At 45.1% G+C, this 12,318-nt stretch overlaps 1 protein-coding gene across 1 annotated transcript in view; it reads left to right on the forward strand.

The window, feature by feature from the left end:
• TAOK1 (TAO kinase 1) overlaps positions 1-12,318 on the forward strand; it is a 37,546-nt gene extending 25,228 nt beyond the window's left edge. The window contains exons 17-19 of the mRNA XM_010573677.1: positions 3,075-3,287; positions 4,353-4,535; positions 8,444-12,318. Of these exons, the coding sequence (XP_010571979.1) occupies positions 3,075-3,287; positions 4,353-4,535; positions 8,444-8,905 (858 nt within the window). The 3' untranslated portion in view covers positions 8,906-12,318. The remainder of the gene's footprint in view (positions 1-3,074; positions 3,288-4,352; positions 4,536-8,443) is intronic.

Here is a 12,318-nt window from a genome sequence, read left to right on the forward strand (position 1 = left end):
CCACCAGCCAACTGCAGTGTCCTCAGGAAGCTCCTAGTGATGACCTTTGCTGTGTTGTGCTCTCATGGGTTTCTCATGCTGCCCTTGTAACTGTGGTGGCTGACCAGAACTATAGGGCCTCTGTAATTGAGGCTCTTAGTGTTTTCATTGTAAGCCTTCACTTCATCCAAAGAAGTCCAGTGGTTTATTCTGAAGTGTCTGAGAAGGGAGTATAAGGCCTTTCACAAAGCTGCCTGGTACATTTCCTTTGAGGAGGCAGACTTCTTCTCTCCACCCAGTGTGTGCCAGTAACAAAATGAGTGTATGGCATACTGAACATGGGGTTTCTTTGTTGTTCTAGGTCTTTCCTCTTTGTGATATTTCCCATCTGACTTAATTTTCACCACCTGCAAGTTACCTTCTTACAGAGAAAATAACCAATTTGAAAATAGAACTTGAGCAAAAAAAAAAAAATACCTGGTTTGTCAATATTAGAATAATATTAAATAGTGAAAACCTAGCTTGTGAGAACAAGGGACCATCTGATCGCTGTTGAGAATCTCCAAGGATATAGTGTATAAATAGCTGATGACTTCACAGGAAAGCTGCGCTGCACTCTGAGCTGAATAAAACTGAAGCAGCTGTATTAAGTTGATCCTTCTGAGATTAGTATGAATGAGTTCTGCCTCCCTAAGGTGATGTGGTGCAAACACGAGTGGGCAGCATGTCCGTTCTCATTCCCTGGCTGGCAGTTGGGACAGCAGGATCAGCAGTCTCTCTGGGCTGCAGAGGCTTGGCTGCCCTCTCACCTCTGCAGACTCTTCAACCCCTTCCCTTTTCCAGTGAGGACAGGGCTGGAGCGTTTTGCGGGCAGCATGGAAGGCTTGCACTTTGCTTTGCATGGCTGTTCTGCGATTAGTGAAGGATTTCAGGCTTGAGCTGTCAATCCAGCACCTTTGCATACACACAGTGCTAATAATGCAGCCTGCTGGACAACCATTCAGTTTGTAGTACAATCTCCTATTTATCGAGACTGTTCCCTGGTATTAACTCTTCTCTTGCTTCTGACTAATGCAGGCAAGTATTCTTAAATGAATAGATAATCTTACTATTCGTTCAGTTTCTCTCTCCAGCAACCTTTTCCCTCGAGGGCACATGTTTCAGGCTTTCCCTTTGTCATTTAGTGAGGTCCTTTGTCCTGAAAGCAGGTTTTTAACAGTCAGTGTCTGTTGCTGCTATTACAGCACTAGAAGGACCGATAACTAGAATTCACCCTTCACTGAAAACTGCTCTGTTGTTATTTCCAGTGTGTTAATTGTCATGCGAATACCCTCTTGCTGGTATTGCACAATACTAGGTCAAAATGATCTTGTCAGAAGTCTGACTGGAAATCTTACCCCTCCCTTCTGTTTCCTGTTGTTAAAGCCTTTGGATTGGAAGCCTGTAAACAGTCTGGTGTCCAAGCAAGACTTCACAGAAAGTGAGGACAAAATAGATTGCTAGTGTTTTGCTGTGACCAGGTCCCTGACGGGAATGTGTAACCTGGTGACACTTCCCTTAAAAGCAGCGAGAAACAACCTTAAAGGTTTCCTGGAGGGAAATAACTTCCTGTGAATTTAGAAAGGGTAAAAGTGATGTATTCCTCTCTGTGATACACGTTTTGGTTTGAATGAAACCCATCTTTGTCCTGTTTTCTGCATCAGGTTAGCAAAGTGGAATTGTTGGTTTACGCAGCAAAGCGTGCTGATGTCTACGTTGGGCTGGATGTATTGTCTGATCCCACTGCATCTTTCTAGGTAGCTACAAGTGCTGCGCTTATCACCTACCCTGCAGAGCCTTGAGTTAGTGCCAGGAGCAGGCAGTGGAGGAGCTGACGGGAGACATGCGCATATATCTGCCTTACTGGTTCAGATCCCAGAGCTCTTCCAACTTATTCAAGGGACAGGCATCTGGTCCTATGCTCTGTTCCTGCCCCCAGTGCTTCAGGATTTGACCGTGGTGGCTGACAGTGGGAATAACCCAGAGAGTGTACTGACTGCCTTAATGTGGTGGGTTTAGGGGTTTGTTTGTTTCTTCTTATCATGAAGTACTTGACTATGTGTCAGTTAACCAGCATCACTCGTAGCTTGTGGATTTTGCTTAGTTAGAAGTATCCCTGCCAGCCCTCCTGTAGAATGACACAGGGAACTCCAGAACACCTTCCTTTTCAGGGTCTTAAAACACTTAGTAGATGTTAACCCTCATGAGCTGCTCTGGGGGCAGGTAAGGCAGGTGAAAGAAAAAAGTAATTTCCTCAAGGTCATACAGCAAAGTCAGGTCCAGATGCCTTTTCCAGGTTGATGTCTCCTAGCCCTGCGTGCAATTGCAAAGTTATGTCTCTAAACAATACAGAGGTCCTAGCAAGTGCAAAGGGAAAACTTAATCTCCAGTGAGCCTCCATTAGGAGTGAGGAATTGTTTTGTTTGCCAGACTAGCACAATGCTAATGTTGCCTGTGGTGTAAGTCTTCAAGCGTCTAATCTTTCCCAGCCATTTGTTAGTATCTTTATGAAAACCAGGCTTTTAATATCAAGGGTTAGAATACATCTTATCTTCATCAAACACTCAATGGAAAACGTGTTGCTTTTTTCCCTGTCCCTTCCCATGCACCAGACCTGCTTCTTTTCATAACATTAAGTGCTGTTCGTATATATGTGCCATACAAGCACAATAATGTGTAAGTATGGCTTTTGGTGCTAATAAATATTAGTCCTGTCCCTCAAGAACTTTTCTTGAAAAGCAACACCCAGGACTGGATCCAATCCAGTGACAAATGTGAGGCTCTTTGTGCAGACAGCTGTATTTAGGCTGGAGCTTTGTTATAAAAGTGTCTGTATTGTAATTGTTTCGCACAGTAGCAGTGTCAAAGCAGCTGCAGCAATAGTCATTGCCTCTTGTGTATTTTGCTTCCCTCCTTGCACTGTAGATGTTAATATACATTTGTGGAATCTTGAACTCATATCCTTAATGTAATCCTAAATATCCATTTGAATGGATATTTCTCCCATTTGAAACATGCTGTTTTTTTCTTTGTTTGTGTCCCCTCCGTCTTTCCAGTCAAAAGAACTACAGATAAAGAAGCAGTTTCAGGATACATGCAAGATCCAAACCAGACAGTACAAAGCACTGAGAAACCATCTGCTGGAGACCACGCCAAAGAGTGAACATAAAGCTGTCCTCAAACGGCTCAAGGAGGAGCAGACCCGGAAGCTGGCTATCCTGGCTGAGCAGTATGATCACAGCATTAATGAAATGCTCTCTACACAAGCTGTGAGTCGCCTCCGAGGGACCCAGGGTTCCTCAGCCAAATAGGGATGTTTGCATTTTAACCGATCTGTATCCTGACAGCAGGCTATCTGCTTCCTTGTTACATGTGCCATACCCTGCACAGTCGTTCCTCTGTATTTAAAAAGCAGCATTCAAATGCAGAGGAAGGAGGTATTACCCCCTTCAGGCAGGTTGAAGTTGAAGCTGCTGTTGCAGAGATGCGAAATGATGCATCTGTGTGGCCAGAGGACTGCTTTTGCATGAAGTTTGACAGCATAAACATCCCTGTTAGACCATCGTTAAATAATGTGCAGCTTGCTGTCTTAAGTCATTTAGGTTTTGATTGTCAACAATACCAACCAAAGCATGTCCCAGTGGTGGAAGATGCTCATTGAGTCCAGAGTTTTGACTGTAAATCTGAAATAACGGTGAAAGTGTTGTGAACATTCCGAGATTCCATCTTTAAGGAATGAGCACATGAGCAGTGCTTTGAGTCCTTGCTACAACTGAATGTGTAGTTTTCTTTGCACTTCTTGCATATTGCTTCCTGCTCACATCGCTCTGTACAACTTTGACGCTGTGAGGGAGGGTAGCTGTCTTGCTTTATGTATGGGAAGGCTGAAAGTTCAGTATCGTATTGCTTTTAGGTTTATGTCATTATATTCTTTTGCCCAAAGTCCTGCATTGGCAGGGATATGGAGTTAAGCCTCCTGTGTACAGGTAATTGGTTAATCCAGTTGAACAGAGCAAGAGATCTTCTCTTTGCCTCTAGCAAAAGGAGAGCTGTGGATGTTAGCACCTCCAGCAGTCTGGTCTCTGCAGTATGGATCGTGGTTCCTGAGGCGCCACTGCTCATCAGCATCACTTGCATCAGCACTGTGGGCTCACTGTCACCAGTCTTTGTCACTATAGGTCCTCTGTTCAGTGAAACGAAATACAATAGAGACCAATTGTATTGCTAAGAAAACAAAGTCCCATCCCATTCTCTCCCGCTCCCTGCAGTCCTCCCCCAGAGTGTCATGAGTGGTTACCCCATAGTGAAACATCTCTATTGTCTGTTTTTCCCAGCTGCGTTTGGATGAAGCACAGGAAGCAGAGTGCCAGGTTTTGAAGATGCAGCTGCAGCAAGAATTGGAGCTGCTGAATGCATATCAGAGTAAAATCAAGATGCAGGCAGAAGCCCAGCATGATCGGGAGCTGCGTGATCTTGAACAGAGGGTATCCCTCCGTCGGGCCCTCCTTGAGCAGAAGGTAAAATGGGCATGCGAGCATCATTAGCACGCTACATACTTCAGATCTTAAATTGCACTGTACTTATCAATAGAGGGGGAAATGCTTTTACCTTGCTGTATATAGTAACACAGATCATTAGGGTATTTGCCTCTCCGGGATGATAGCTCAGTGACACATAGGCTAAACTTTCTGCCAGCTCAGCCATACTATGTGAGCAGCTTCTGGCTGGGATAGAGCTGCTTGAAGTGTGCCAGAGGGAGTCCTGCCTCTCTGGGCAGAAGGGAAAGTGAACTGTTCTTTCTGTCTCTGAGCTGCAGATTAACTTCCCCAGCTCATTAGAGGACAGACAATAACAACTTAAAGCTGGGGGGGGGCGGGAGGGATTTTGGAATTTGCATAGTATCAGTAGTAGGTATCTTTGGGGAGGGGAAAAGAAAAGGTAAAATGTATTTGAGACCCTGTGTTTTATGGTAATACTATTTTACTGCACATCTGCTCCATTTGTCAGTCTGTGGAGACCAGGCTACAGTTTCACTATGAAATTATGCTTGTTATGGGAAATGCTGCTGTCTGCAGCATTTCCCTAAGCAAACTGAAGTAGCCAGACCCACAGGCATGGGTGACCTGCTGCTCCCTAGATTTCAGCTTGTAATTGGCTATGTGTATTAAAGTGCTCCTTGTTAAAGTATGCTTTTTATGCAGTGCCAGACATACAGTGTGTATAGGAATGTTAGTGGCCTCACACACAACCAGGGGAAGGGTAATGCACCAGTCAGTGAAAGGAAATACACAATCAGCCTTCCTCCTGCAAACTTTTTCCCCTCTGATTTGCCCTGTTTGTGCCAGCCATCACCATTCACGCAACAGTTCCCAACTTTGCTGATCGGTGATTATTAAGTTAGGGCAATTACTCCGTCGCCTCGAGGTACTTTACACTTAGCTTCTCCCAGAGGCTAACAGATGGATGCTGGGCTGATAGAGGGCCCTCATCAGCATGTAACTGCTCCACCTCATGGTCAGCCGAGGAAACTTCTCCAAGAGGACGGTACAGTGCTATTGTGCTTTGGTCTCCTGCAAGTAGACATGAATCTCTGGAAGTTACTGAATTTGTGAAGAAAAAACAAAACAAAACAAACCCTCAGAGTTCCCGTGTGGTGCTCACATGTGTAATAGCTGTCTTGAGACCCCATCACTAGTTATTTTGCTCCTGTCCAGAAGAGGACAGCTCCCATCACAGCCCTGTGTTTGAGCATGTGTTTATGCTCGGTGTGCATTGCCCTCTGGCGGCATGATCTGCTGAGAGCTCTGGGAAGAAGTGTGCCACAGTGAGCCTGCTACTGGTCATTGCTCCTTGTCTGTGGGACCAGCATATATTGCACTGCACAGAGTATTATGTTAAAAGTTGAAGTGAGCCCAGTGACTTAAGGAAACGCACATCAACCAATAGTATTGTCGTGTAAGTCTTTCACTGTGGACCAGGATTGAAGTCTCTGTGCATAGAAAGCCCCTGCGAAGCATTTGACATCAGTAATGGTGTTAGGAAGTTTAGCAATGCTACTTCACAGAGAGGAAAAAAACAATTAAAATAAGACCTAGCATAATTTTTTGTGTGTGTTTGTGTCCCTATGTTGCCTTAGCATAGCAAAAAATTGGATGGTGCTTCAACTTCCATAGGCTTATTTAGTAATACATGCAGTCCTAGCGCATTGCAAGTCACAAAGTCATGGCCCAGCAATGAGACTCTCTTTCTTAGCGGGTTTACAGTCATTTAGCAGCAGGTCAAGGGAAAACACGTGAGTGCAAAGGTAGATGCATCCTTCTTTTGCAAGGGTATTTTTGGGGAGGATAGGTGTTGTTCTGTTTTTGTAAGAATTGAGTTTTGAGTATTCTGGTGTGGATTGCTCAGGGATGTCACCTGGTATTTGCTTGCATGCGCTAACTGAAACTGGCAGCCAGAGAAAGGGCAGGTATGTGCGCAAGATGAATGTCTGAATTTGTATGCACAAATATATACGTAGCCTGTGGCAAAGTCAGTCCCTGATGTTCAATAATAAACCAGATTCCAGAAGTTAGTGTGTGCATAGGACTCTGCTTCCTTCTCAGCACAGTGCTCTTTATTTTTGATGGTGCCCATCACCATAGTAACTCACCAGAGCATACATGTCTGACTGAGGCTAAGGAGGGAGTAGCCAGCCCCATCAATGTGCAGCCTTTAAGTGCCAGTGACTGAGGCGCTGTACAAGCTATACCCTGATACTATGTTGTTTGTGTTGCACCAGCAATGAGCATGTCCCAAGAGTGTCTTTAAAAGAATTCAGATTTACTCATTTCCTTCCCACATGCCTCAGACACCTCATCTTCAGAGTCCTGCATCCTGAGGTCGTTTCTAAGTGATGTCATTTTAATGCAGTGTGTTAGGCATGCCTTTCTGTGAAGTTCAGTTGCGCTAAGTGCTGTGTGTTATGCTGTCACAAAGACTGAAAACTGTGAGCAGCTGGACATGCTGAAGACATTGAAAAAGGAGGATCCTGCTTAGATAGCAGGACTGGAAAAACAAGTGGAGCATTTTAAAGAGCTAACGTTAGAGAGGGCACCTTCTTCCTCTTCTGCCTTTCCCAAACTAGCTGACCACTGCGTGGCTTTCAGCACAAGTGAGCAAGGCTGCCCTATGGAGAGAGTCAGTGTCACTCACCTAGCGCTAAGAAGCAGGCAAGTGGATAAGGCTGTTTCTGAAAGCCTCAAATCGCTCAGGAGATGACTCAGGCAGGAGCAGATTGTTTCCTAAATTCCAGATGAAATCACTTTGCATATTCCCTGACTAAGGCAAGAGAGTGCTTACAAGTACAAGGCTCTGCCCAGTACCTTCAGCACAGACCAAGATAACACCTCTTGGCTGTGTTGCTGCTGACAGCAGGGGACATGCCAGTGAGCTGTGCTAAAAGTCTTGGCTGCTGATTTGTACCCATTTGGTCTTTTTCACTGAGGCCAAAAGTAGCTTTTTCAGTGCTGGCAAGAAGATAATAGAGTGATTCTTGGGTTCTCCACCTGACTGCAAAGGTTTCAATAAGAAAGGCTTTCATCCCTGTCTGATGGGTGTCAGGAGGCCATAGCCCCATGTTTTCTGTACTTAGGGAGCTGATCCCAGTGCCCCTACCAAAGTACCGTTGGAAACCGATTTGGAACAGTGTTAAGGGGAAGAAATTGGAGTTGCCAGCTTGCATATCATCTAGCTAGTAATCTGCCATACAGTTCAAACATCGCTGCCTACTTTCTTCAGCCACACACCCTGGAGGAAGTATCAGGGTAATGAAATATGAGAAACCAATTTAGGAAAGAAGTAGATAGGAGGTGATAAACATGAGCTAAGAAAATCTGGCCAGTGAACGTTGGAGAGGAAACTGAATGTGGGCTCGTACATTGAATCCTGGAGAAAATAGCAGTCATCGTCATCAGATTCAGCTACAAACAGTGAAGGTCACATTAAGCTATGTTGGCAGGTATCTGACTGTATAGGCACTGTGCTTGGCTGTACCTGAAGGTGCTTTCCCAGTAGGCTTTTGTGGAAGCTGCAGACTTTGCTGCATCTTAAAAGATTAATCTATGTCAAGCTGTTAGTGCAAACTTTGGATTTGCATCCCTAAAACTTCTGTATTCACCCGGGAACAGGGACCAAGACCCTCCAACTGGTATTCATGCTTTGGCATGTGCAGGTCTATGGGGCTTACCCTTTTGCATTCAGAACAGATTGTGAGTCAGCGGACGTCTGATCTGGATATGATCCCATGTAGAAACACGGGGAGAGGGTTCCTCGTTAGCTTGCTGTTACAAGTTGTTCAGAGACTGAGGCCATGCCTGTAAAGGAGTCCTGCTACTACAGACTGTCTCTTTTTTTTTTTTTTTTTTTTTTTTTTCTCTTTCCTTCCTAGATCGAGGAGGAGATGCTGGCGTTGCAGAACGAGCGTACTGAACGGATACGAAGCCTGCTGGAGCGTCAAGCTCGCGAGATCGAAGCCTTTGACTCAGAAAGCATGAGGCTAGGTTTTAGTAATATGGTTCTTTCTAATCTCTCCCCCGAGGCGTTCAGCCACAGCTACCCGGGAGCTTCTGGCTGGTCCCACAATCCTACTGGGGGTGCAGGACCTCACTGGGGTCATCCCATGGGTGGCCCACCACAAGCTTGGGGCCATCCAATGCAAGGTGGACCCCAGCCATGGGGTCACCCCTCGGGGCCCATGCAGGGGGTACCTCGAAGTAGTGCTATAGGGGTCCGCAACAGCCCCCAGGCTCTGAGGCGGACAGCTTCTGGGGGACGGACGGAACAGGGCATGAGCAGGAGCACAAGTGTTACTTCACAAATATCCAATGGTTCACACATGTCTTATACATAACTTAAACAATAACTGAGGGTGGCAATTCCACTGGAGCTGTCTGCCAACAGAAACTGCCTACAGACACCAGCCCAGCAGCCTCCTCAGTGCGGTGCTGACGTGTGGAAGCTGGGTGCACATGGAATATTGTATTCATTTTGTAAAGCATTACGTTTTGTGTTTACTAACTGGGATGTCATAGTATTTGGCTGCAGGGTTTCGGGGGGGGGTGGTTTTTTGTTTGGTTTTTTTGTTGTTGTTGTTTTTTACTTTTTGGAGGGGTCTTGGGAGGGCGTCTGAGAAAAATATGCAATTAGTCAGAAGAGTTGGCTGGTGGTCGTCACACTGACAGGACAGAAGGGCCTCAGACTGCCCTCGTCACACCATCCATAGGAAGTCTGAGGGAGAATGGAGACCTCCTCCCATGTCCATAAATTTCGAACTGCCACCCTGCAAAAGCCAGGCGAGCTGCCTTTAAACCAACATCCAGGGGAGGAACAGCTGGATCTTCTGTTCCATTTTTATTTGTCATTAAATTGGATACATTTCTAGGGTATTGCCTCTGCCAAGAGGCATTTTCAGAGACTTGTAGGTGAGGAAGAAGGGTGAGAAGAGAAGCCAAGAGACACCAGGGCTCAGCAGGGCCCTTCTACCCAAGTGCCCGCTCCGTGTCGTGTAAGAAGTGACGTTCTCTCAGAAGGCACTGGTCAGCTTCCCGAGAACTGCGTTAGGTAAACCTGTCTGGAGGGAACAGGCTAGAAATGTCTGAAATTGTATTCCTGCTTTGGCACTCCCTGACTGTGCTGCTGGTAGCTCAGACGAGGTTGGGCAGAGGAGCGTAAGCAATGCACTTGTACAGCTAATACTGTGACATCTCATTTTAGCTAAGCATCAGAATAATTCTTGGAGCCCAGTGTAGTCCTTTTTGCTCCATTCAGAACTGTTAGACTTTCAGCCAATGAGTTTCAAATGCCAGAGGTATTTTGAAGGATGCCATAGTCACAAAATGCCATTGATCGGGTTTTTCATTATTACACTACATCCACCAATTTATTACCTTTTTGGCTTGTTGCAATTTCCTGTTTACATGTAGAGTGTAGCCAACTGTTTAAATGTTTAGTTGCCACAGCGTACCAGGAGGAGCTGAGCCAATGACTCTTTCCCAGCTGATGACTAACCCACATCACCACTGTAGATCTTGCTGCATGTGAGGCTCCTTTTTATTACTTTTGTTGCTGCAATACTTCACAACTTTTACAGTCCCTTGAGATGCTGTGGTATTTTGGCAGCATATCACACCATGCGAGAAGGCACTACTTCCAGAGGCTCGTTGGAGCTGCTGTACTACTGAAAGGAAGCAGAGGAGGTTGTGGAATCCATACGGTGATGAAGGGGTCAGGGAGTCTCATTAACCAAATGACTTTGTGGCATTGTGTCATCCCTTAGCGCTGGGAACTGGTGATGCCCCCATGCTCTTGTGCCAGTGCCAGGGCGGTCTGGGTCAGCCAGCACTGTGGGGCTAGGGAAAGAGCAGGTAGATGAAGTTTGGCTTGAGGCAAAGATTTCCGTCTTGGGGACTGACCAGCCAGGGTTCTTTGTAAATGTTTTTCCTTGCACACTAATCATCTTGAAGAAAACACTAGCTGCTAACTCTAGGATTTGCCTTTAATATGTTTATAGGGCTCAAAAGCAAGGTTTTCCGAATGTGTTTGTCCACGTGACATATTTATATAGTAAATACTCTAGTGTCTCGCTGCTGTTCAGTACTCTCAACAGGGCGACGTTCTTTCGTTAGCTAAATTAACATCCACTCCCAATCCTTCAACTCTTTGCCAGTGTCCGGTGAATCCAACTGGGATTTCTAGCATCTTGACGTAGCATATTACTCTAATTGAAGATGGAAACTCTACCGAAATATGTTTGAGCAGCCCCTTAGTAAGGAGCTTTGTAGTACTAACAGTTGACGGAAGCCTGGGATGAGGCGGTGGTCCCATGGAGGTGACTCTGGTTGCCCCCTGGGGCAAGTGGTGACCGTGAATTGTCCTGTCCTTTCCTCTGCTATGTTTTTATGTGGAATTGGATGTTTTGGGGTCATTCTTTTGCATTGCAGTGTTGTTGAAATGCAGGGAAACTGATTTAGGAAAGGTACCTGTATTTTCCTGGGGTTAGAAGGAAAGACAAAAATGAAATGAAAGGCCAAAATTGTATTGGGATTTACCATGTGAGTGTGGAGGGTGTGCCCAGAGCATGGTGCTAACACAGCGTTTTGAAGTTCAGCTCCTCTTATCACAAACAGCAGCAGCGACAGCAGGGACGGGCTATACCTGCAAGTTCAGTGGGTTCATTCTTTTGCTTCTGTTATGGTTTGAATTTGGTCAAAGTCTCTGGCTTAAATTGAGCTACTTCAACAGAATTCTCTCAACCCATCTCTTTGTGTAATGTCAAGCATGACTGAATGCTGAATCCAAATGATGGCTATCCCATATTGGCTTTTTTGTATTCAAAAAGAATTGTGTAGTAACCATTTTTACATGTATATCATGTGCAGACCTGGACTATTCCAACAAGTTAATATTTTAATTAAAATAGTTTGCAAAAACTGATTCAGATCAACTGGTCTAAATGTGTGTGTCCCTGTGTGTACGTGGGGGAAGGAAAGCTGTCCCAAACAAGTGTGATCTCGAGAGAAAGCACTCCATTATGCAGCTGTAGCCAGAGGGACTCAGGGTCAGGCTGTGCCTTGGAGGTATATGAGGAGGCCCTTGGTGTTGAGAATTTTAATGTATCTCGGGTGTATTTCTGAGATACACGAACAACTATACACTAGAGAGACGCAAACGCTCTCTGAATCAGTTTGCAAACTCTATTTTTAAAAGTAACACCAATTACTCCATATTGTACTTGTTGCAGTCATGCCCTAGCTTTGGTTTTAAAAATGCTGTAATCTGTAAATTGTGGAAACTACTCCAGTACCTCAGCAAAGATGTTCTCTTACATCTTTTATGTTCATATTTAACACTGGGCAAACTCTTCTGTGCGGACTACTTTGCAAACTTTTTTGCAGTATTTTCGAATCACCAGCTTGACCCCTGAAATCTCTTATTCTGTGGTTATTTTTCTCTCCCCTTTACAAAGACCTAAAGTTCTGATGTAGTTTAGCCCAGAGATGAAAAAAACAGAGGAGTCAGCATTTTCACCTCTTTCTAATTTGAATTTCTTTTGGTCTTATTTAATTAAAATCAGTGAAAGGGACCACATTTTTCTTGTTCTCCGTGGTCCCAGGGAGTCAGCAGCCACCTCTCCCTTCCATGTTGAACGTTACGTGCTTTCTTCCTCAGATGCAGCACTGAAATGGAGGCCACAGCTCTGTTTCACCTGCATTCGCTCCAAGCCTGTGAGCTTCAAAGGGGTTGAAGAACTAAATGTGGTATGAT

Source organism: Haliaeetus leucocephalus, unplaced genomic scaffold, assembly GCF_000737465.1.
Source record: "Haliaeetus leucocephalus isolate CR32 unplaced genomic scaffold, Haliaeetus_leucocephalus-4.0 Scaffold395, whole genome shotgun sequence".
Lineage (NCBI taxonomy): Eukaryota > Metazoa > Chordata > Aves > Accipitriformes > Accipitridae > Haliaeetus > Haliaeetus leucocephalus.